The sequence below is a fragment of the Macaca nemestrina genome, chromosome 13 (genome assembly GCF_043159975.1).
Source record: "Macaca nemestrina isolate mMacNem1 chromosome 13, mMacNem.hap1, whole genome shotgun sequence".
NCBI lineage: Eukaryota > Metazoa > Chordata > Mammalia > Primates > Cercopithecidae > Macaca > Macaca nemestrina.
This window is the reverse complement of record NC_092137.1, coordinates 40,487,394-40,510,940: the sequence shown is the minus strand read 5'-3', so window position 1 is coordinate 40,510,940 and position 23,547 is coordinate 40,487,394. Positions and strand designations below refer to the sequence as shown.

At 37.6% G+C, this 23,547-nt stretch overlaps 1 protein-coding gene across 22 annotated transcripts in view; it reads left to right on the top strand.

The window, feature by feature from the left end:
• Positions 1-23,547, top strand: part of LOC105464900 (solute carrier family 8 member A1) — a 391,740-nt gene that overhangs the window by 72,720 nt on the left and 295,473 nt on the right. For 17 of the 22 annotated variants that reach the window (XM_011713024.3, XM_071076612.1, XM_071076610.1 and 14 more), the window contains one exon: positions 13,193-15,021. In XM_011713024.3, coding sequence (XP_011711326.1) covers positions 13,223-15,021 — 1,799 coding nt within the window. In that variant the 5' untranslated portion in view covers positions 13,193-13,222. Of the gene's footprint in view, positions 1-13,189; positions 15,022-23,547 lie in introns of all 22 variants that reach the window. The other 5 variants (XM_024787724.2, XM_071076613.1, XM_011713025.3 and 2 more) reach the window with 1 other exon arrangement.

The window sequence follows — 23,547 nt, the reverse complement described above, 5'->3', positions numbered from 1 at the left end:
CTTCCATAGCATTTATTTGAGTTAATAATTATGGATTTCTTTTTTTAAGTTCTGGGATACATGTGGAATGTGTGGGTTTGTTACATAGGTATAGATGTGCCATGGTGGTATGCTGCACCTATCAACCTGTCATCTAGGTTTTAAGCTCTGCATGCATTAGGTATTTGTCCTAATGTTCTCCCTCCTCTTCACCCCCCAACCCTCAAAAGGCCCCAGTGTGTGTTGTTCCCCTTCGTGTGTTCATGTGTTCTCATTGTTCAACTACTTATGAGTGAGAACGTGTGGTATTTGCTTTTCTGTTCCTGTGTTAGTTTGCTGAGGATAATGGCTTCCAGCTTCATTCATATCCCTGTCAAGGACATGATCTCACTCTTCTTTATGGCTGCATAGTATTCTATGGTATATATATATACCACATTTTCTTTATCCAGTTTATCATTGATGGGCATTTAGGTTGGTTCCAAGTCTTTGCTATTGTAAACATTGCTGCAGTACACATATGCATATAAGTGTCTTTATAGTAGAATGATTTCTGTTCCTTTGGGTGTATACCCAGTAATGGGGTTGCTGGGTCAAATGGTACTTCTGGTTCTAGATCCTTGATGAATCGCCACACTGTCTTCCACAATGGTTGAACTAATTTATAATCCGATCAATAGTATAAAAACGTTCCTGTTTCTCCACAGCCTCACCAGCATCTATTGTTTCCTGACTTTTTAATAATTGCCATTCTTACTGGTGTGAGATGGTATCTCATTGTGGTTTCAATTTGCATTTCTCTAACGATCAGTGATGATGAGCTTTTTTTCATGTTTGTTGGCTGCATAAATGACTTCTTTTGAGAAGTGTGTGTTCATATCCTTTGTCCACTTTTTGATGGCTTTTTTTTTTTTTTGGTAAATTTAAGTTCCTTATAGATTCCAGATATTAGACCTTTGTCAGAGTGTGTAGATTGCAAAACGTTTCTCCCATTCTGTAGGTTGCCTGTTCACTCTGACGCTAGTTTCTTTTGCTATGCAGAAGCTCTTTGGTTTAATTACATCCCATTTGTCAATTTTGGCTTTTGTTGCAATTGCTTTTGGTGATGTAGTCATGAAGTCTTTGCCCATACCCATGTCCTGAATGGTATTGCCTAGATTTTCTTCTAGGGTTTTTATGGTTTTTAGTTTTACATTTAAGTCTTTAGTCCATCTTGAGTTAATTTTTATATAAGGTGTAGGGAAGGGGTCCAGTTTCAGTTTTCTGCATATGGCTAGCCAGTTTTCCCAGCACCATTTATTAAGTAGGGAATCCTTTCCCCGTTGCTGGTTTTTGTCAGGTTTGTAGAAGATCAGATGGTTGTAGATGTGTAGTGTTATTTATGAGGTCTCTGTTCTGTCTTATTGGTCTATATGTCTGGTTGGGTACCAGTATCGTACTGTTTTGGTTACTGTGGTCTTGTAGTAGTATAGTTTGAAGTCAGGTAGCGTGATGCCCCCAGCTTTGTTCTTTTTGCTTAGGATTGTTTTGGCTATACAGGCTCTTTTTTTGTTCTATATGAAACTTAAAGTAGTTGTTTTCCCTAATTATGTGAAGAAAGTCCATGGTAGTTTGATGGGAATAGCATTGGATCTATAAATTGCTTTCACAATATTGATTCTTCCTATCCATGGACATGGACATGGAATGTTTTTCCATTTGTTTCCTCCCTTATTTCCTTGAGCAGTGGTTTGTAATTCTCCTTGAAGAGGTCCCTCACATCCCTTGTAAGCTATATTCCCAGGTATTTTATTCTTTTTGTAGCAATTGTGGATGGAAGATCATTCATGATTTGGCTTTCTTCTTTTCTATTGTTGGTGCATAGGAATGCTTAGGATATTTGCATATTGATTTTGTTTCCTGAGACTTTGCTGAAGTTCCTTATCAGCTTAAGGAGTTTTTGGACTGAGACACTGGGGTTTTCTAAATATAGAATTATGTCATCTGAAAACAGAGACAATCTGACTTCCTCTTTTCCTATTTGAATACCCTTTGTTTTTTTTCTCTTGCCTGATTGCCCTGGCCATAACTTCCAATACAATGTTGAACAGCAGTGGTGAGAGAGGGCATCCTTGTCTTGTGCCAGTTTTCAAAGGGAATGCTTCCAGCTTTTGCCCATTCAGTATGATATTGGCCATTGGTTTGCCATAAATAGCTCTTATTATTTTGAGATATGTCCCATCAATACCTAGTTTATTGAGAGTTTTTAACGTGAAGGGATGTTGAATTTTATCAAATGCCTTTTCTGAGTCTATTGAGATAATGTGGTTTTTGTCATTCGTTCTGTTTATGTGATGGATATAATAATGGATTTTGGGTAGTAATTTAAATGAACAGCTATCTTCTCAGCTAGATAATAAGTTCCAATAGGAGAGAGATTATGTGTCTATCTCATGATTCTAGCCCCAATGCCTCGCACTTTGCTAGATACATGAAAGACATTTGATATTTTTTAATGAATGAATGTTCTCTCATTAATCATTGATATTGATGAAAATAATTGTTACATTAGCAAAGGCTTCATAGATAGAAGTTATCTTCACTTGCTAATTAAATTATTAAATAGCATTTCTTCCTCCAGTGGCTTTTTTCTCTACCTTTTATAATGACTCCTTTCATGACCACCTTCGTGATAGATAAATTCACATCTATTATAATCCTCATCTATCACCAAAAGACAATAATTTAGCAGTGTCAGTATAGTTACTAACATTAAAACCATACCACTTAAGCCAATTTTAATAATTCTTCAAACACAGGTATATAAAATTGGTTTAAAGAACATATTCACTAGATGCCCTATCTAGTAGAGAAAAACTGTCTATTTCTCTACCAGATTTCCATAAGAATGTTGTGTTTTCCCATGTCACCAACACTCCCTTTAGTCCTCTAAATAATAAGATTTGACTAGTTTCTTTCTAAGATGACTTTCATTTTTTTTTAAAATTTATTTATTATTATTATACTTTAAGTTGTAGGGTACATGTGCATAACGTGCAGGTTTGTTACATATGTATACTTGTGCCATGTTGGTGTGCTGCACCCGTCAACTCGTCATTTACATCAGGTATAACTCCCAATGCAATCCCTCCCCCCTCCCCCCTCAACATGATAGGCCCCGGTGTGTGATGTTCCCCTTCCTGAGTCCAAGTGATCTCATTGTTCAGTTCCCACCTATGAGTGAGAACATGCGGTGTTTGGTTTTCTGTTCTTGTGATAGTTTGCTAAGAATGATGGTTTCCAGCTGCATCCATGTCCCTACAAAGGACACAAACTCATCCTTTTTGATGGCTGCATAGTATTCCATGGTGTATATGTGCCACATTTTCTTAATCCGATCTGTCACTGATGGACATTTGGGTTGATTCCAAGTCTTTGCTATTGTGAATAGTGCTGCAATAAACAGACTTTCATTTTTAAAGTGTATTGTAATATGTAATATACAATATACAATATTGTAATACATAAATACACACTTGGTGTTAGAACTTTGTCACTGATATTGTCAGGAACTTTAGAAAATTGTAGCATACAATACTGATGGAGAGTCACCCTTATGTGAGCACCCATCAACTTGACTTTTTAAAATATGTTTCTTTTTACTTCCTACTTCCACTCTTTTCAAGAATAGCTTATTCTTTCAAGGACTGTAATTTGAAACTATGCAGGAAAATGTAAGACTTACAAGCCTCAAGTTGATAGGATTTTCTCTTCTGAAATGCTATCTACTTGAAGATGAATCCTAATGACTCAGGTAAAAAGCTGATGAAATTCACCAGCCTCTGCTCACACAACCAGCATTTACCTTGTTTAAAAAAAAAAACAAAACAAGATTAAAAAAGAAAAAAGTCTTGCTGGACTGACTGTCATTCAACTTGAAATTGGATTCTATATTAAACATCCCCAGTTCCAAGAGGCAGACTAGAAAGAAGAAAGAGTGACCACAGAGATTCATTCTTGAGATGAAATGAAGATAGAGAGTAGGGGCTGCCCTCTAAAGAACCTATAATTTAAAGAGCACAGCTTTCCTTACCACCAGTACTTCATTTTGGGGTTCACGTTTCTGCATGTTTTCTACATCTACTTAGGGCTTGGGTATAGAAACTGAATAGGTCTCTGAAGATAGATGTCCGTTTATCCTGAGTCTTTGTCACCTGCTGATGTAGTAGCCTAGCAATCCTTGCTTGTTTCTTAGAGAAGGCAAAACACCTGCAGCAACATCATCATGAAGTAGGAACTTCATATTTTCATATTACCTCCAGTGCTTTAATCTCCTCTCTTGGGACCCCTCTTATCTCCTGTTAAGATCCATCCTCCTCTGCCCTCTAGTCCCCCACCTCCTGGAAACATATTCACTAAGGAGCTTCATATTTTTATCCTGCCTGGATATCCAGTCTGCGAAAAGGAAAGCACAGCTGACATATTACTTAACATCAACATCTTACTGATATTAGAACAAACACTATTTTCTGATTTTCAGGCTTGCACTTCCAGTCTGTTTGTTAAACAAGCCCCATGCCCTGTGTGCCGTTTCTATGCTTCTACTCAGTTCTGCTCTTTCTGCCTTATACTTCTCAAAGGGTGATCCAGGACCACCTACATCACAATCACCTGGGATTGTTGTTAAACTTCAAATTTGGAGGTTCTTCAACTGTATCTGATAATAGGGCCCAGTTAACTGCATTTTAATTAGTTTCCCAGGTGATACTTAGGTGAACTGAAGTTGGAGAATCATTGCTCTATGCCTTTGTCCATATCATTTCTTCCTTTGAGAATGTCCTCTCACATTCTCTAGACATTGTCATCCTTCCCATCCCTTCCTTTTATGGAATTTTGCCCATTCTTCCTAGTATTAATGGTCACTGGAGTAACTGTCACTTGGAGACTATAAATTTAGTTAAGTACAGGGACCATTTGTCAATCATATTTGCAGTCCCTGTAGTGTCTGTTATGGTGCTTTGCACATAGAAGCTACTCTGTAGAGGCTTGATGAATAAATGAAGGGTTCACTCCCTCCAGAAGTAGAAACATAGGAAGGGCTCACTATATATATGGATTTTTAAGATTAAATGTCAACAGGCTATTGGGGAAATATTTTTAGGTAGAAAATATTTTTTGGTGACCTAGATGTAAAAGCATGTATATGACCTCATTCTGTTTCAGTGTGTAAGGTCAAACATCAAAGAAAGGCTGCTCTTTCTCTTCAGCGTTAGTGGTGAACAACTATTATGTAAAAGAATTACCATTGTCTATCAGGAGGCTTCTGAAAGATTTACAGAGTACAAAGGAGATGCTCCAAGGCCCTGCCTCTGGGACCTCATTATAATTGAAATCTCTAGGTTGTAGGACCATAGTCTGAGCAGTCTGAGGTTTCTAGAATGCTGGGCTTATTAACTCAAGACCCAAGGTACATTAAACTGGGGACTACGTAGTCCACTTGAGTGATCAGTGTCACTGTTCAAATGCCAGGAAGATCTCTTCTCTTCAGTGAATCTCTAGTAATGGAAGGGTCCTGTTTTCCACAGAAGGGACTCACTCCTTGACTCTGGCAATGCCCCACTAGAATACAAGCTCCTTTGCAGATATGTTTTATTTATTTTTGAAACACAGTGTCTGGCACATGTGAGTGGCTAAGAAAAACTTGGCAGATAAAACCATAAACGAATGTGTTGTTTTTGCATTTCTTTGGATTACTTATCGGCTTAAATTTAAGATGTTAAAAAAAATTGACCCCCAAATTTTTGAGCTGCAATGAAATTCTTTGTTTAAAAAAAAAATACTGAATTATTGTTATCAGAGCAAAGTGTTAACCTACTTGTTATAGCAAAATTCTGTATCTTTCTCCCTGGCTCCCATTCATTATCCATTCCCCTCTTTTATTTTAGTTTTGCTTGCTTACTGTTAGGGATTCTTTCTCCATTTGCTTTTCTCCTGACCAAATGGAAAAACCCTGAGTTTACTACATGAGTTTGGAGTGATTTCAGACCTCTGTCTTCAGCCGATGATCCTCCACATGGATCATCTTTCCCTTGCTATGTGATGAATAGAAGTGCTTACAAAACTTACTTGGGGGGTGGGGAGGCATCAGACAGGAGTGGAAAACATGTAAGGCTCCTTGATGAGATAATGCAACCTACACACATTTATTCAGGTGGGAAGAAGGGGCAGCATGGAGGTTAAGTACCTAAATCTTGAGCTCTTTGTCCCCAGAAAACATTGTTACCTTATTGTCATGAAAACAGAAAGTTTCTGCCATTTTGGAAATCGCTATTCTTTAATGCAAAATGCCTGAATTAAAATTCTACTTCTGTCACTTAAGTCTAGATGACTCTAGCCAGATTACTTTCATGAACCATTTATTTTTCTCGTTTGTAAAATGGGAATGATAATATCTCCTTGTAGTATCGTCAGAAAAGTTAGGGACAGTGAATACAAATTAATTAGCACAGTACCTAGGACAAGTAGATGCTCAGTCCATGATTTCAGTCATTATTGCCATCAGTGCCCTGAGTAGGGCCGTTAAACCCTGTTCTGTGGCTCTGGCGTAATGAATTGGAGGACAAACCTTGCTAACTTCACATGGAGCCCAAGATTATCAGAGCATCTTCCTTCTGAATTCTCTTTCATTTATTTTCTATCCAAAGACTCTTCTCCAGCTTTCTTCTTTCCACCCATATTTCCATGTTAGCATGCAGATTAATATTTAATAAATGCTTGGTGTTCTTTCCGTTCTGTAGGGCCTCTACAATGAAGGTGATTTTTGTTGTGCTTCAATACGTGTCTTTTAATTGTATTGGAAGGATGAGATTTACTTCCTTGAGTATGTCCAAAGTGTTAGGGCCCTCTTAACAGAGCAAATAAAATAAGCAAACCAGGGCTGATGTTGGAAGACACACACCCAGGTTGTGGGGAAAATGTCAGGGCCTCTCTTTATGCTGGAGATCAGTCTTTCCAGCCCAAGAGTCTTTGTTCATGAGTCTGAATTATGTGTTTCTTCTCTTTCTAACACTGACATTGATTTACAATCTGATTTTGAACTCTGCTTATGTTAGGGTGCAACCATTTCACATAGACATTTTTAACTGCAAATGCTTAGGCCCATTTCCCAGATTCTGATTTACCACCGGAGATTTGGTGAATCAACACATGACCTTATGAGCAGTACTTTACTCATTTAATAAGCAGATGTTGTGCATCTTCTGTGTGCCAGGCTGTGCTCTAGGAACTGGGAATACATCAATGAAAAAAAGAAACGAAAATCCCTGCCCTTAGAGAGTTGCATCTTTTGAAGAGAGAAAGACAATAAATAGAACCATTGAATAAACTATAAAACATGTAAAAAGTAATAAGAGCTGTCCAGGCACAGTGGTTCACGCCTGTAATCCCAGCACTTAAGGAGGCTGAGGCGGGCAGATTCCCTAAGGTCAAGAGTTCAAGACCAGCCTGGCCAACATGGTGAAACCCTGTCTCTACTAAAAATACAAAAAAAAAAAAAAAATAGCCAAGTGTGGTTGGCAGGCACCTGTAATCCCAGCTACTTGGGAAGCTGAGGCAGAAGAATTTCTTGAATCTGGAAGGCAGAGGTTGCAGTGAGCCGAGTTCACACCACTGCATTCTAGCCTGGGTGACAAGAGCAAGACTCTGTCTCAAAAACAAACCAAAAAGAGTCATAAGTGATATCTAGAAAAATACAGTAGAGGAAAGGGCCAACGGTGCATCTCATGAGTTTTCAACAACTTCATTATTTTGTATCCTAAGCCTGTCTTTCCTTTTGTGACCACGTTGCCTACCCTCGCCCTAGTTTCTTCCTTTCCTGAACAATTTCAGCAGGTATTTTCAGACATAAGGCAGGGACCTGACTTCTGTTTTGTGAGTTTAAGAAAAAGGCTGGAGCCTATGATGTGACCACTCATAGCCCATCCCCTTTAGGACCTGTCCCAATGTATTAAACAGCAGACAGGAAAGTCTCTCTTTGGAGGGGAAAAATAGGTATTAGCAGAGAGTCTCTGTGTAAATGAGGTTTTTTTTTTTTTTTTTTTTTTTTTCCTGAAGTCTGGCCACGGTCTGATAGCCTGAGGCTGGAGCCAGGGCAGTAATTTTCACTTTAGATGGGATGGTCAGATGAGAAAAGCCTTCATCCTCTGGCATCATCTCTTTGTCTAGAAGCATTTGGAAGTGCTTGCCTTGGTAGTGGATAAGGATTTATGGTTGCTTTAATGTTGCCTTAGAAACAGATTAATTGCTTACCTTTGAGGCTTTAAGTCAGCAAGAATTACATAGAAGGGAATTCCAAGTTCTGATGAAGGCCATCAAGGAGTTCCTTGGAATAACCCCAGCTGCCAATCAAGAGCATGCCATTACGCTGACTGTCCAATATATTGGACTGGTAGGAATGCCAGCATATGCCTTTGCTCTGAGTCAAGTCTTCCTTGGTAGCCAAAACTGGCTATAGCTTCCAGCAGGGAGTGGTCACTGCTGCCAACCACTCTTCAGGCCTCTTTGCTCCAAAAGCTCTCCCTCATCCTTTACAAAAGCAGTTTGATAATGATCTATCTCTTGCAGATGTGGGTTTCTATTCCTTGTAGCTGTGACCTCTTCCTCCAACACAACTGGCTGGACTACTCACAGCTGGATATCTTTTTACCATCCTTTGTCAGTGCCATTTGGGTCTGTAATCTGTAGGTGATGGGTTGTGTTTTGTTTTAAAATAAACAGTGATCAGTAGATAAATTGGGTATTCCTGATACTATGCTGAAGTATCATTTGGAAGATGTAATGGATATTCCTAAGTTAGTACTGCTCGTAGTTGTACGAGTTGATCTGAATCCACCATAAAAATCAGCCTATACTTTGTATTGGTAAATTAAGGCAGAATATAAGAAAGCCAGGCAACAAATCAACATATCCACAGGCTCTATTCTTATCTTTCTGCTTAATTTATATGGAAATGTATATTTGAGGGAAAATGGGAGAATTAAGTAGAACTACTTTGAATCTGATGATAGAGGAAAGACCCTGAAAGAAAGGAGACAAAAGGACGAAGAAGGAACTTGCATTTAGGTAACACCTATTCCACATCTTCACGGGCATTTGGATTTGGTATTTATTTAACACAAAAAGAAATTCAACTCCAGAGAGTTCTTTCCAGATGCTTCATTGCCAATAAGCTACATCAGTGTGTTGTATCCACTGTTCACAAATTATAATGCTCCCCTCTTTTGAATATAATTGTAATGTTTTTAGTTAACACCAGAAGCCCCCTTTCTTTTTCTCTGATAATGATGATGGATTTTTACTGATCTGTCTACCTTTAGACATCTGGTGACCTTTTGGCTAAGAACATATTGTGGGATGTGGACTAGGGAAGGGATAAAGGGCAGGGCTTTTTCTTGGCTGGCCTAGGAGATTGCCCTGACAGTGCATGCAGGAAGAGGTTGCCAGGCAATTGCTAAAAGACCAGATTGAAGGGCAGCTGTCTCTAGGAGCGTGCTAGCCCTCATGTTACATCACCGTTATTGATGCTTGTCTGTTTGAGTCTAATCCATAAGATAAAAGCCAGGCTATTGGAAACCTTCCACAAGTCTTTTGCTAACTAGGCCCTCCTGATTCTACATGGAAGCCAAGAGGCTTTCCAATGGGCTAGTCCAAGCCAACCCCAATAGTTCTCAAGGATTACTTCACACACTATCAGGGATGATGTAATGGAGCAGTTAATTATATCAGTCTTGGAAAAAGACCAGGGGTTGAGTCTTAGTTGAGGGTTTTACTGTCCGTATGACATTCAGCAAGTACTTAACCTATCTAAGCCTCAGTTATCCAACCTCCAAATGGGCTAATAATACCCTCTATTTAGGATTATTGTTAGGGTACTGTGCATTGCACAACTCCAGGGGTGCTGTTCTCATGGACTGTAATGGAAATAGCAACACTAGGAATTTTGTAACATGGCAGTGCTGGCTAATGTAAATATTAAATATAATTGATATGTATAGAGAGAATTTAGCATGGTGTCCATGACTGTTTAAGAATGGAATCTAGTATTCTCTCAGGAAATTGGTTATAATTTGGTGTTCAGCTCTTTTGAAACTTGCTTCTAAGAAGGAAAAAGCAAAATAGTTTTGGATACAGAATAATCTGCGAAGACTTGGATATAAGAAATTGTTACATTGTTCAGGGAATGGGAATAATTTCCATATTCTGGAGCTCAGATGCCAGATTATAAAAGGTCTTAGCCTGTTAAGGGTTTTGAGCTTTGTCCTCAGGGAAGCAGGAAACCAATGAAGAGTTTTAAGGGAAGTGAAGAGTGTCAGATCTGCACTTTAGGAATTTCATTTTGGCTGAAATGTGAAGAATGGAATGATGCGATTTGGCAGTCATTTGAAGGGAGTGGTTAATTATATCAGTCTTGGAGACAGACACAAGTTTGAATCTCTCTTCAGTGTTTATGTTCAGTACTACTATTTATTACAAATATTTCACCTTTCTGATTCTTTCAGGTCCCCAAGACATTTTAAATTGCATATCTTCCAAAAGGATCACTACAGAGGTTTCTTTCACCATTTTAAATGTTAGATATCTTCTATATCATTCTGTATACCTGCCAAGTATTGGGATCACTTATAAATTAGATTTTATAGAGTAGGCCAAAGCTGGTCTCCTTGTGTCCACCCTTGTCCCTTTAGTCTATTCTGCACTGAACCAGCAGAGAGATCCTTCTAAAAGAAAAATCAGATCATATCACCCTCTGATTAGAAACTCTCAGTGATTCTCATCTTCTACCTCATCAAAGCTCATGCCTTATGGCAACTCAGTGTTCCATGATCCATTCCCACTCCTGAGCCCTGCCCCCTTGGTGCATTGCCCTCTTGCTACATTGGTTTTCTGTGTTTCGAGACTGTGCCAAGCATGGTTCCCATTAGGACATTTGCACTTGCTAGGAATTCTTTTCCTACAGATATCCACAAGACTTGATCTTTCGTGTCCTTTAGGACTTTGCTCAAGTGTTACCTTATCAGAGAGGCCTTCCTTAACCATCTAGTATGAAATCATGCATGCCATGTGTATACACACACACACTCTCTCTCTCTCTCTCACACACACACACACACACTCACTCCTTGTCCTCTTTATATTGCTCTGCACATACATGTACCATAGGACTTTTTAACCTTCTGATACTTATATTTGTTTGTTTCCTCCACCATTAGATTATAAGCTCTGTGAGAACACAGACTTTGTTTTATCACTGGTGAATTCTCAGGATCTAGAAGAGAGCCTAGCAAGTCTTTCTAGAATACATATTAAGCATGCATAAATATTTGTGGATGAAATGGATACACAAGGGAGTTGGAACTAGATTTTCCACCATTCTTGCAGGATGGTTGAATTTCACCTTGTTTCAAGCAGAAATCCTAAAACCTTTCAAAGACTGAACGAGCAGACATACTGACCATGAACTTTTGCATATTTCGAGAATGTGCTGCCTCTATTTTTCAGCCTTTTACTTAGTTTCAAATTCTGCTATAACCCTCCTCTGGTTGTCTTTAGTATGGGAAAAATGTCAAAGAAACTTATCTCTCTGTAGTGATGAGCTATAAAGGGCTTTAGGCTATGGGGGGATCTCTGAGGGTCTGCCAGAATGTCCTAGGCAGGGGTGTTCTCCTGGGCCCTGGTGCAGTTTGCAGAATAAGCCATCAGGAGCAAACATGAGCCAGAGAGTGTAGGCGAACGTAGGGTGGCTCTCAGCCAGCCTGAAGCTATGAAAGCCTCTAATCCAGCTCCTCTTTTAACTTTTTCCAGGACATTAAGGGTATGTTCTGACTCAGGGCTTCTTCCTATTGCTGCTTTATCTGATGTCATAACTGGTCCCTCCTGCAAGGCCTGGGAGACAGTTACCCTGACTTGGAGCAGACCTTCCTCTACTTCAGTTTCCGCTCACCTCCCTTCCAGGTTCTGGAAGCAGAGGGGACGTAAGGTCTGAGTAGAGTTTTGCTTGAGCTGGTAGGTGAACTTAAGGCCATGGTGGCTGAGTCCACCACTATGCCTACCAAGCTTTGTGTGCCGCTCACTGACTCTGTTACCATGGCCCTCCTTGCCTACAGCCCTTCATCATGTGTATATTTTGTGGTCACTGTTGTCATGCCACATGAACTAATTTAAGTGGAATTATTGGTCCTGCATTTTTTGGTCACTTTGAACCCTCGACAGAACTAATATGTATTTTAGAATGACCATGGAAAATATGACCGACACCGAGAAGGAACATTTTAAGGTTGGTGACGCTGATTCCATAGCCTGCCAGGCTCTTACCCACAAGTAGGCCTTGGCCTGGTTATCTCCCTTTCCAGCCTGCAGAAAAACAGGCTCTGTACACAGATGTGAAGAGCTGTGCTTGAAGAACCAGATGCCCAGCTACTAATGTATCAGCAGACCTGGGCTGGCTGAAAATTAGGAAGAAATGTGCTCTCATCAAAACATGCTTTTAAAAACTGTACTTAATGTGTGGAAATACTGCGTTACAGCAGAATTTTTTTCTCCTCAAGAAGAAATGCCATTGAGCTTTGATTTCAGGCAAGCTTGAAGTTTTCTGTTTCCAAGTAAGTGTGGAGCAATAGGACATGATTTCATGAAATACAGTGTAAGATGCTCTCTGGTGTTTAAGATAATCACCAGGCCTTGTATTGGTGGGATTTTTTCAGGGTCTGAGTTTTCAAAGCATCAATTATAATAAGGTGCTTTTGGCATTGAAACCGTTTTTGAAAGAAGATGTACTAACACAAATTTAGAAGAAAATCTGCTTTAGTAAAAAGGAGGAAATTATTTGATGCTTCAAAAGTCCTGTGTTTTTTGGCTATTAGCATGCATAAACGTGTGTTTAATAAGGCAAGGCTATATAAATTGAACTTTTCCTTTCCAATGAGTCAATTGTATATCTTACTCAGTGAATGGGTACTCCATGTAGTAAATTCACAGAAAGATTGAATTGTAAACTTTACAAAGGATTGCTTAGTCACTGATGGAGTCTTAGAACGCAATCATTCACCATAGATTTTGTGATGGTCAAATATAAACAAATTTTGGTAAGAGTAATAAAAATAATTAGTAATGCTTTGGATGCAGCTCTAATGACATGACTTTTTTTCCGCCCTCTCCCCCATCTTGTTTTTACCAGTAGGTTCTGACAGTTGGAAGTGTCGTGTACAACATGCGGCGATTAAGTCTTTCACCCACCTTTTCAATGGGATTTCATCTGTTAGTTATTGTGGCTCTCTTATTTTCCCATGTGGACTACGTAATTGCTGAGACAGAAATGGAAGGAGAAGGAAATGAAACTGGTGAATGTACTGGCTCATATTACTGTAAGAAAGGGGTGATTTTGCCCATTTGGGAACCCCAAGACCCTTCTTTTGGGGACAAAATTGCTAGAGCTACTGTGTATTTTGTGGCCATGGTCTACATGTTTCTTGGAGTCTCTATCATAGCTGATCGGTTCATGTCCTCTATAGAAGTCATCACATCTCAAGAAAAAGAAATAACCATAAAGAAACCCAATGGAGAGACCACCAAGACAACTGTGAGGATCTGGAATGAGACAGTTTCTAACCTGACCTTGATGGCCCTGGGATCTTCTGCTCCTGAGATTCTCCTTTCAGTAATTGAAGTGTGTGGCCATAACTTCACTGCAGGAGACCTCGGTCCTAGCACCATCGTGGGAAGTGCTGCATTCAACATGTTCATCATTATTGCACTCTGTGTTTACGTGGTCCCTGATGGAGAGACAAGGAAGATTAAGCATTTGCGTGTGTTCTTTGTGACGGCAGCCTGGAGCATCTTTGCCTACACCTGGCTTTACATTATTTTGTCTGTCATCTCTCCTGGCGTTGTGGAGGTCTGGGAAGGTTTGCTTACTTTCTTCTTCTTTCCCATCTGTGTTGTGTTCGCTTGGGTAGCGGATAGGAGACTTCTGTTTTACAAGTATGTCTACAAGAGGTATCGAGCTGGCAAGCAGAGGGGGATGATTATTGAACATGAAGGAGACAGGCCATCTTCCAAGACTGAAATTGAAATGGATGGGAAAGTGGTCAATTCTCATGTTGAAAATTTCTTAGATGGTGCTCTGGTTCTGGAGGTGGATGAGAGGGACCAAGATGATGATGAAGCTAGGCGAGAAATGGCTAGGATTCTGAAGGAACTTAAGCAGAAACATCCAGAGAAAGAAATAGAGCAATTAATAGAATTAGCTAACTACCAAGTCCTAAGTCAGCAGCAAAAAAGTAGAGCATTTTATCGCATTCAAGCTACTCGCCTGATGACTGGAGCTGGCAACATTTTAAAGAGGCATGCAGCTGACCAAGCAAGGAAGGCTGTCAGCATGCACGAGGTCAACACTGAAGTGACTGAAAATGACCCCGTTAGTAAGATCTTCTTTGAACAAGGGACATATCAGTGTCTGGAGAACTGTGGTACTGTGGCCCTTACCATTATCCGCAGAGGTGGTGATTTGACCAACACTGTGTTTGTTGACTTCAGAACAGAGGACGGCACAGCAAATGCTGGGTCTGATTATGAATTTACTGAAGGAACTGTGGTGTTTAAGCCTGGTGAGACCCAGAAGGAAATCAGAGTGGGTATCATAGATGATGATATATTTGAGGAGGATGAAAATTTCCTTGTGCATCTCAGCAATGTCAAAGTATCTTCTGAAGCTTCAGAAGATGGCATACTGGAAGCCAATCATGTTTCTACACTTGCTTGCCTCGGATCTCCCTCCACTGCCACTGTAACTATTTTTGATGATGACCACGCAGGCATTTTTACTTTTGAGGAACCTGTGACTCATGTGAGTGAGAGCATTGGCATCATGGAGGTGAAAGTATTGAGAACATCTGGAGCTCGAGGAAATGTTATCGTTCCATATAAAACCATCGAAGGGACTGCCAGAGGTGGAGGGGAGGATTTTGAGGACACTTGTGGAGAGCTCGAATTCCAGAATGATGAAATTGTGTAAGTTCTATATTATATGTGTGTGTGTGTGTTTCAGTGTGTTTATGAATGTGAGTCTGTGCATCATTTTTTAAATAGCATACAAGGAATGGAATAGCTTTTATACAAGATCTCTTTCAAAATATCAGTCTTTGCTTGGGTGCCAATTGTCAATATGCTCTACACATAGAGATCTTAAATTTATTTACATCAGAATTTTATTTTTACTTTTATACTTTTACACATTTTAAGTACATTGTGACTATGATAAAATGAGTAATGGGACACGATTTATCAGATAACCTAGGCTGAAAAATTTGTCTTCTATTTTGAATTACATGGTATATGCTCAGAAAAGGAATATTTAAAACATCACAATAGGTCTCTAACTTCATTTCTGAGTACAGATTGAGAAAACCCAAAAAGGAAACACCTCTGAAAAGAATTTCCTGGCTACCAGGGCTGACTGAGAATATTTTTATGGCTTTTATGTGACATTGTGCTTTGTGACAATATAAGTTAACGTTTCTGCTTAAATGCCAATGCTAAATTATGACTTCATAACCAATCCTGCTTCTTCAGTGTTATGCCAATATGGGAAAGTCCATCCAGCCCTTTTGTAGTTCCAGTCTGGTTTTATTTTACATCCTTATTAAACAAACCCTTTACCCTGCTGATACAGTGATAGAGAAATAAGGTTCTGTCCATGTGTCTAGTTGTCAGGGAGCAGGTCAGAGAAAAGAAGGAACAATTTATTCTTCCTCTTGGTACTTTACGGTGGCACTGTGCTCATGTAGTAATATGAAGTACCCAGTTGTTAAGTGATTCTTCCACTGAGAGTTGATATTTAGAGGGCTGTTCCCCCTTTGCCTAGGAAAGTGTGTTGCACTCAACTCACCAAAAGCAAACCAGAAAATTTGACTCTATGAACAATTTCTGGGAGGGAGGGAGAGAGGGAGACTGGCAGGGAGGCTGCCTATAATATCTGCAGTACAACAGAAGACATTGAAATGAATGATTATGTTGGTTGAAGCACTGGACATTTAGAAATTTCAGGGAAGAAAAATAAATATATAAATATACTTCTAAAATAGTTAACTCTTATGATAATGGCATATGATATGCCAAATGGTGAATGCATGCTCTTTAAATATGAAATTTCTCCTACTGAAAGTGAGAGAAAACAAACCAAAAAGGGAGGGGATGGGCAGAGAGAACAGATTCTCCTGAAAGAGCCTTTCAGTGTCCTTACATCTCTTTGTTGTTACACTATAGTGATAAGTAATGTCGAGTACCGTATCACAATGAAATCAAGCAAAACAGGGATTCTAATATCCATCTTCTGATGTGTGTAGGGAGCATAGTGTTTTTGTTTTGATTAATATCTATTTTGTGTTAATTATAATGTTGTTAGTGTTCCACTTATTGAGATGTGTTTTGTTGGGATACTTATTTTACTGAAAGATAGTGATCTAGTAGCAAATTAATATCCTTCATATGCAAGAAAGAATTTTTTCAATGGTCTTGCATTGGAAAGTTCACGTATGCTCAGGTTAACACAAATGAACTTTATTCCTTTGCTAGGAATTCGTTCCCTATTGATTTTATTTTCCCTAACAATTATGTTTTCTCATCATTTCAATTATTGAACCCTTCTGTAGTATATAGTACTTGTAATCCATGTAAAAGTGTATTGCATATTGTTAAAGGTATATTTCATGTTGTTAAATGAACTCATAAGGGTAACCCTTAAAACACCTTAAATCTGTGTTTTGTTTTGTTTGTTTGACTAAGCATATTTTCTTTTGAAAATTTAATCTTACCTTTTCTTAAGAATAAGGACTCTATGCTGGTTTATTTGAAAAGCAGCTTTTCCCTATTTATTCTGCTGTTCAGGACTTTTACCAAACCATAAATAACCTTCTTTTGGGTGGTACAATGCAGAAGAAAAAGGAAAAGGATTTTTAAAGAGGATTGACATTGATTTGATAGAATAACTTATTCTGCCAAGCTCCATTTAAAAAACATTCATCTTATGCAATTAAATTGATTTTATTCTTGCTAAGGAAGGAATATTGCCAAATTCCATTTTTAGAAATTTAGATTTCTTGTGAAAATTGGTAAACATTGGTGGAGTTGGTGAAAATTGGCTAATAATTCATGCCATCTCTGTATATTTGTTCTTAGGAGTATTCAAGATCAATCGCAAGTTTCTTGCTCTATAAAATTGTTACTATACTTCATTTGCTCAACTGAAATGTGAAATTTTAGAAATGGCAAAGCATTTAATTTATAAGTGGAATGAAATTACAGACCTACTTTTTTATATATTTTTAATTTTGAAGAGATTTCATCTTGACTTCATATTACTGATAAGCTTTGTAGATGCTAAATAGGCCTATTGATTGTACAAATTTGTTTGGCTGGGACTTAACCTTAAATTAAGCACCAGGATTCAAACACAAGCTTTCTAGAAAAACGTATTATCAAAGATATTTTGATTCCATGTCTTTGCTATTGGGAATAGTGCTGCAATAAACATACAAGTGCATGTGTCTTTATAATAAGAATGATTTATATTTATATTCCTTTGGGTATATACCCAGTAATGTGATTGCTGGGTCAACTGGAGTTGTGGTGCCCTGTTAGCAGCTTAGAAAACATTATTTTTTAATGGATCATTTTTCCTTTGGCAGTCGTCTTACTTCCATGCAGTCAGATCCAAGTGAAAGAGTTTGTCATCGTGCAATGGAGCCAGGCTATGGAGACTAAACCCAACTTATCTTGAAGAATGAATTTACATCTCATCAAATTACATAGTTAATCTTGAAAGATGTCCTCCTTCAAAACCTACAGTACTTAAACAAGGCTGATGGCACCACGAAGCTTTATTAAGTACTTTGAAAAAAAATTTTGTTGGTTTAAAGTTGTGCACAAAGCCAGACTTTATGATTCTTTCCAGAGCACCATAAAGAGATTCCTGGAAAAGCCTAAATTTAAAGGCTAATTTTAAGAAACCCCTAACCAAGGTAGAAATAAGTTCCAAATTGATCAAGGATGGAAAATAAGAGGCAGTATAGCGTTACTGATTGTTCGATTCCAAAAACAAGATAGATTCCTAATCTTTGATCTTGTTTTTAGTGTAGAAGTCATCACTTAAATTTATAATATAAAAATGTCTATACATATTTATTCATATTTTCACATAAATGAGTTGAATTATTTCAGCTTGATAAGTGATAAGTGATGCTTATAATTTCTAATAAAATATATTCTCAGCAAAACATTTTAAAATTACAAAGCAAAATCCCATTAAATAGATATAATTAACAGCTAGCACATGCTTTTTTATAAACTCAGTCAATGACACATACTAAACCAATGCCAACCAATTTTGACTTACAACAGGGAATTCTGTCTAATGTTAACAGCTAATAAAAAATAAATGAAGAATATGCTAATTTGATTTGTGGTTTGGTAGGTAATATCCACAAATTTGAAGTGCTGTTAATGATTGTTCTTTAATGGTTCTAGTTTAATGGTAATAAGTATTACAAAATATTGTTTGGTATTTCAAGTCTAACATTAGCTTAACTGTTTTGGAAAAATGTTAAGGCTAATTAACTAATGTAGATACAAATCAAATTTAATTACTTAGTTATAATCCAGTGATAATATTATTTTTGGAAGACGATTCAAAAGATTTTGAGCATTTAGTATTATATATTTAAAATACAGAGTTGAAAAATCAGAGTATGTAAATTAGAATATTTACCTAATATACTCCTTAGAATATCAGTTTAGCAGAGGTTCCTAGTCATAGTATAATATATTAAACAACAGGCCTACCCAAACTTAATTTTGTTTTAACAACTATTATATTTTTAAGTGTAGTTTTAACTTCATAGTATGTATAAGACATCTCAACAAATATAGCTGTCTGATGCTCAATATTTATATCACATTTTACTCTTTTTGAAAAAAAAGACTAGAAAGGAAATAAAATTTCAGTATCATATGGGTTCTACAGAATTATTATCATATTCCAGGGAAAATAAATATTTTATTTTTGCTATTTATGGGACCTGTGTTATTTTCTTGTTCTATAGAATTCTTGTTCTAGAGAATTCTATGGAATTCTCTCTAGACTTAGCTTTATGAGATGGCAATTCAATTCTGAGAGTAAAACGAAATACATTAAGACAGCCAGATGTAAACAAGATGAAATGAAGATATTAAAAAAACTTGAAGTGATCAGAACAGAAGAATAATTGTGTGGAGAAATCAGAAATGATGAAAAATATTAGAAAAAATATCACAAGACAAGAAAGGCTGTTAGGACATACTAATTTAAGTCCAACATATTCAGGCTTTACTTTATAGCAGTAGAATTTTATCTGCTACCTTTAGAGCATACTTTCATATTGACATAGAATTTTCCTAGGTAATGTGCTAATGTAAGAAATTTGTATGGAATAACTTTAGCATTTGAATGGATTTCTTCTTTAGTGGATTATCTTTTCAGACCAGAATATTTATCTCTTTTTAGAGCCAAATCACATATAGTATCATCTGCAAACCTAAATTATAGCTACAAGTTTTTATAAATGCATGTTTTCTGAATGCATAGCTATTATAAAAATAAGATAAGAGCCAAAAACATTTATGAGTCTGAATTTAGTACTGCAGGAGCCTAAATTGATTATGTGCAGAAAGGTTGTTTACCGAGGCAACCAGATAGCCACATTTGCTATTATAATCTTATTTTTCCAGCACTAATTAAAGCTTGGGGTTATAGTATCATTATGTAAATGAATTTTGTCTTAGCAATTGAGATTTCATAGTTCAGCCATATTGAAGTGTTTAAATTACGGGCTCTTTTCTTAGTCATCATTCAAGGCCATTACATAGAAGGCTGATTGCTTTACTGGATTAGGGGCAGAGGAGAATTTATATATCAGTTAATCTGCACATATTTAATAAGCTACGGATTTGTGGCCAGTAGTGGGCTAAGAATTATAAAGGAAATAGAAAAAATATGCTCCTTATACTCTAAAATGGGAGATTATGAGATGGTGCATATTCTGATAAGGAGAAATATCATTTCAAAGATGTTTTGTAAACTATAGGAAGCCTTGATTTTAGACAATATTTTCATTTGCCTTTGGAGGACAAAAGCATAATTTAAAAGAAAAACGGGATGTGCATTGTAAGATGGAATCAAACCTTGGTAAATCTAAGAGTATGGGCAGTTTCAATAGACAGGACCATTATCAAAATTAATGAAAGGCTAAGTGAAAGTACATTTTGTATAACGGGATTTTAAATCATTATGAGGGTATTTAAACCAATCTGAGTACATCCTTTAAAGGATTATTGTTTGTAGAACCCTTTTTGTTTGTGGAATGTGTAGAAACAAAATTTAGAAGACTATGGGAGTTATACCTGATGTAAATGACGAGTTGATGGGTGCAGCACACCAACATGGCACAAGTATACATATGTAACAAACCTGCACGTTATGCACATGTACCCTACAACTTAAAGTATAATAATAATAAATTAAAAAAAAACAAAATTTAGAAGACTAATGGTATTACTGTACTATTTTCCAAGCACTTTCTCAAATGTTTTTTATACATGTGATATTATAATGACCTAATGAAGTAAGTGACCTTGCAGAGGAAAAATTGAAACTTAGATTAAGTAATTTCTTCAAAGTGCCAATAAATTATGGATCTAGGATTTGAACCCTTTTCTATTTGAAATAAAAGCTTATGTGCTTGTTTTTCCATACTACTTTGCTTCTTGAAGGTCCTAAAGAGAATTTAATAGATTTGTAGTAAAATATTGTTAGTACTTTATTTTTCTCTGTGTTAACTAGTCCTTGGGTTTCTAGGAATGGTTCTGTTTTACTTTAATCCTATGACCATTGAGCAGATTTTGAGGAGTCCTTAGCCATTGACAATTATCTACTGTCACGCCATTTTCTCAGAGTTATTACTCTGCCATCATCTTGTAAAATCTGAGTGGATTTTACACTAAGTTGTGAAATGGGAAGAGGTTTTCTTTGCTTTACTTAGGATACCATTAACCAAGGGAAGGAGATTTAAGCATACTTAATACTTTTGATCAGAGCAACCTTGAGGGTCTAAGACATACAAGAGGTTATTTGTTGTTATTTTGCTTCTCTGTCAGCTAACAAAGCAGAGATGTGGAAAATTGCCTATAGGCAACATCGTAATATCATGGTAACTAACTGAGGTTTTCATATAAAATATCTTCATCATATTCCCTTCATGGCTGAAATCTGGCCATTGGAGATTTATTGTTTGGGGCAGAACATCGATTAGTCCCTTATTACAATATAAATGCCATGAAACTCAAAAGGTTAGCCTTGCAACAGTAGAGTTAAATGGCTCTGGGCCAGTGGCAGGAAAGGGTGAGAAGATAGCTGAATGTACTGTGGGCAAGTGGCATTTGAGATAATCTTCATAACTGCCTTGGGTGAGCCCGCTGAGGGTCCCAATGGAAGGTGCTGAGTGGGCAGGCAGGACTCAAGCTGCTGTCTTCCCACAGTGCCTTGCAGTTCCTGCCCTGAATTTCTAGTGGGAAGTCCAGAAGGCCCTGGGAGGGAAAGCAGCAATTAACAATATGGAAAGAATTATAGGAAATCTCTTCCATTGCTTCCTCTCCTGGCTCGACACACTGCCTATATAATACCCATCTATTTGCCAAAGGTTGAGCCAAGCCAGGGCCCTTTCTTTTCACAGACTTATACAGCTGTTTCACTATAGAGCCAGGCTAAATAAACAATTCTTTTTCATTTCCTGCCTTTCTCCTGAGGACTTGGTGCTGTAGATGACCATTTATTTCTTTCCTACAGTGTCTCCACAGGGCTAAATATGGGAATAGGCATTGTGTTCTTTGGTGACAGTTGAAGATATGAAGGTAAGAACGAAAAGCAGAACGTGAGTCCCTCACCTTTCAGGCTGGTGCTCATGACAACAGAGCAACTGGGTGTTGCAGTATACTTAGCAATTCACATATTAATAAAATACCCTAAGATATTTCCCAGATACAGTTTATTTTATTTTATTTTTGCTTTTCTATGCTTACATATGAGATATCTGGGATCCTACGTATTCTGAAGCCTTGTGGTGAACCTTGAAACCAAGGCCACACCATTTTTCCATGACAGATTTCCTGAGATAAAGATGGGCTTAGGGGGATCGCTCAACTTGGAAATTTGAGCTCTGTCTCTGTCCCCTACTAGCATTGTGCCTTTCAGCCAGTTACTTAGGTTCTGAGTCAACTTTCTCACCTGTAAAATGAGGAAGATGGTCATGGTGTTGTTGGTGATGGTGATTTTGGATAAGGTGGTAATGGTGGTGGTGATGGTTGTGGTTGGAATGGTGGTGGTTCTGGGTATGTTGGAGGTGGTAGTGATGGTGATGCTGATGGTGGTGGTGGTGGTGGTAGTGGTAGTGGTAGTGGTAGTGGTGATGATGGTGATGACACTAAGATTTATTAAACAAGTTTCCTGCTATTCTTAAAGTATCCATATGACTTAATCTTTACAACAATATCAAATAGCTACTCTTGTTATACCCATTTTACAGATGAAGAAATTGAAGCTTAGAGATTTAACTTTCTCTGGGTCACACAGCTAATAAAGGGTGGATCTAGAATTGAGCAGGACTGCTTGACTGTAATGCCTGTAGAGTTTTACTCAGGGCTGTTTCTTCCTTTGAATGACTTCCATACACAGGGAGGAGTATGTTTCAGGCTGTAGTGCAATGACATTAACCTCAACACAGGCTCATGCTGCTCAGAAGATGAGAAACTAGAGCAGTCATTTATCTTTTCTGGGATTCTAGAACGTGTATTCACCACGTTGCACCCCGTGCCCCACTCTCCATTAACCTAGAAGACCATGAATAGCTGAGTTTGAGAGGCAAGGGAATGCTAAATGTTGTAGTCCCTCCGTGTAGCTGACCTACCTAGTTATTGTTGCGTTTGGTTTGTTTTCTGTCACACAATATTTATTTCCCTTTGTTCCTAGTTTTTAAAAAGAAACTTCTTTATTCCTAGTTTTCTATCATTGCCTGCTTTGGTGCTGTAGCATTTAACTTCCTTATATGGCTGAATAATGAATGCAGCTTTTCTTCAGAATTGAAATATGAGTTTCTTGGTCTTTTTTTTTTAATGTGTTACCAGACAATCTAAATTAATGACAACAAAGAATTAGTATCAGTGGATGCCGTTACCTTGTGTCAGCACTAATAAGAGGTTAAACATTATATTCCGTGACCCTAGAGGTGGTTAACAGTAAGAATTATTTATTAGGAGACTTTCCTAGAATAAGTGACCTGCATGGCAGTTCATCTCATAAAAACTTAGAATTCCAACCTCCGCAGCACATAGAATTTTTAGATATATTTTTTAAATGCCCAATTCCAAGTTATTCTTATTTCTGAATTAAATTCTCTCTGGAGGACAAGAACAAACAAAAAATTCTACCTAAAATGACATGAATATCCAGTT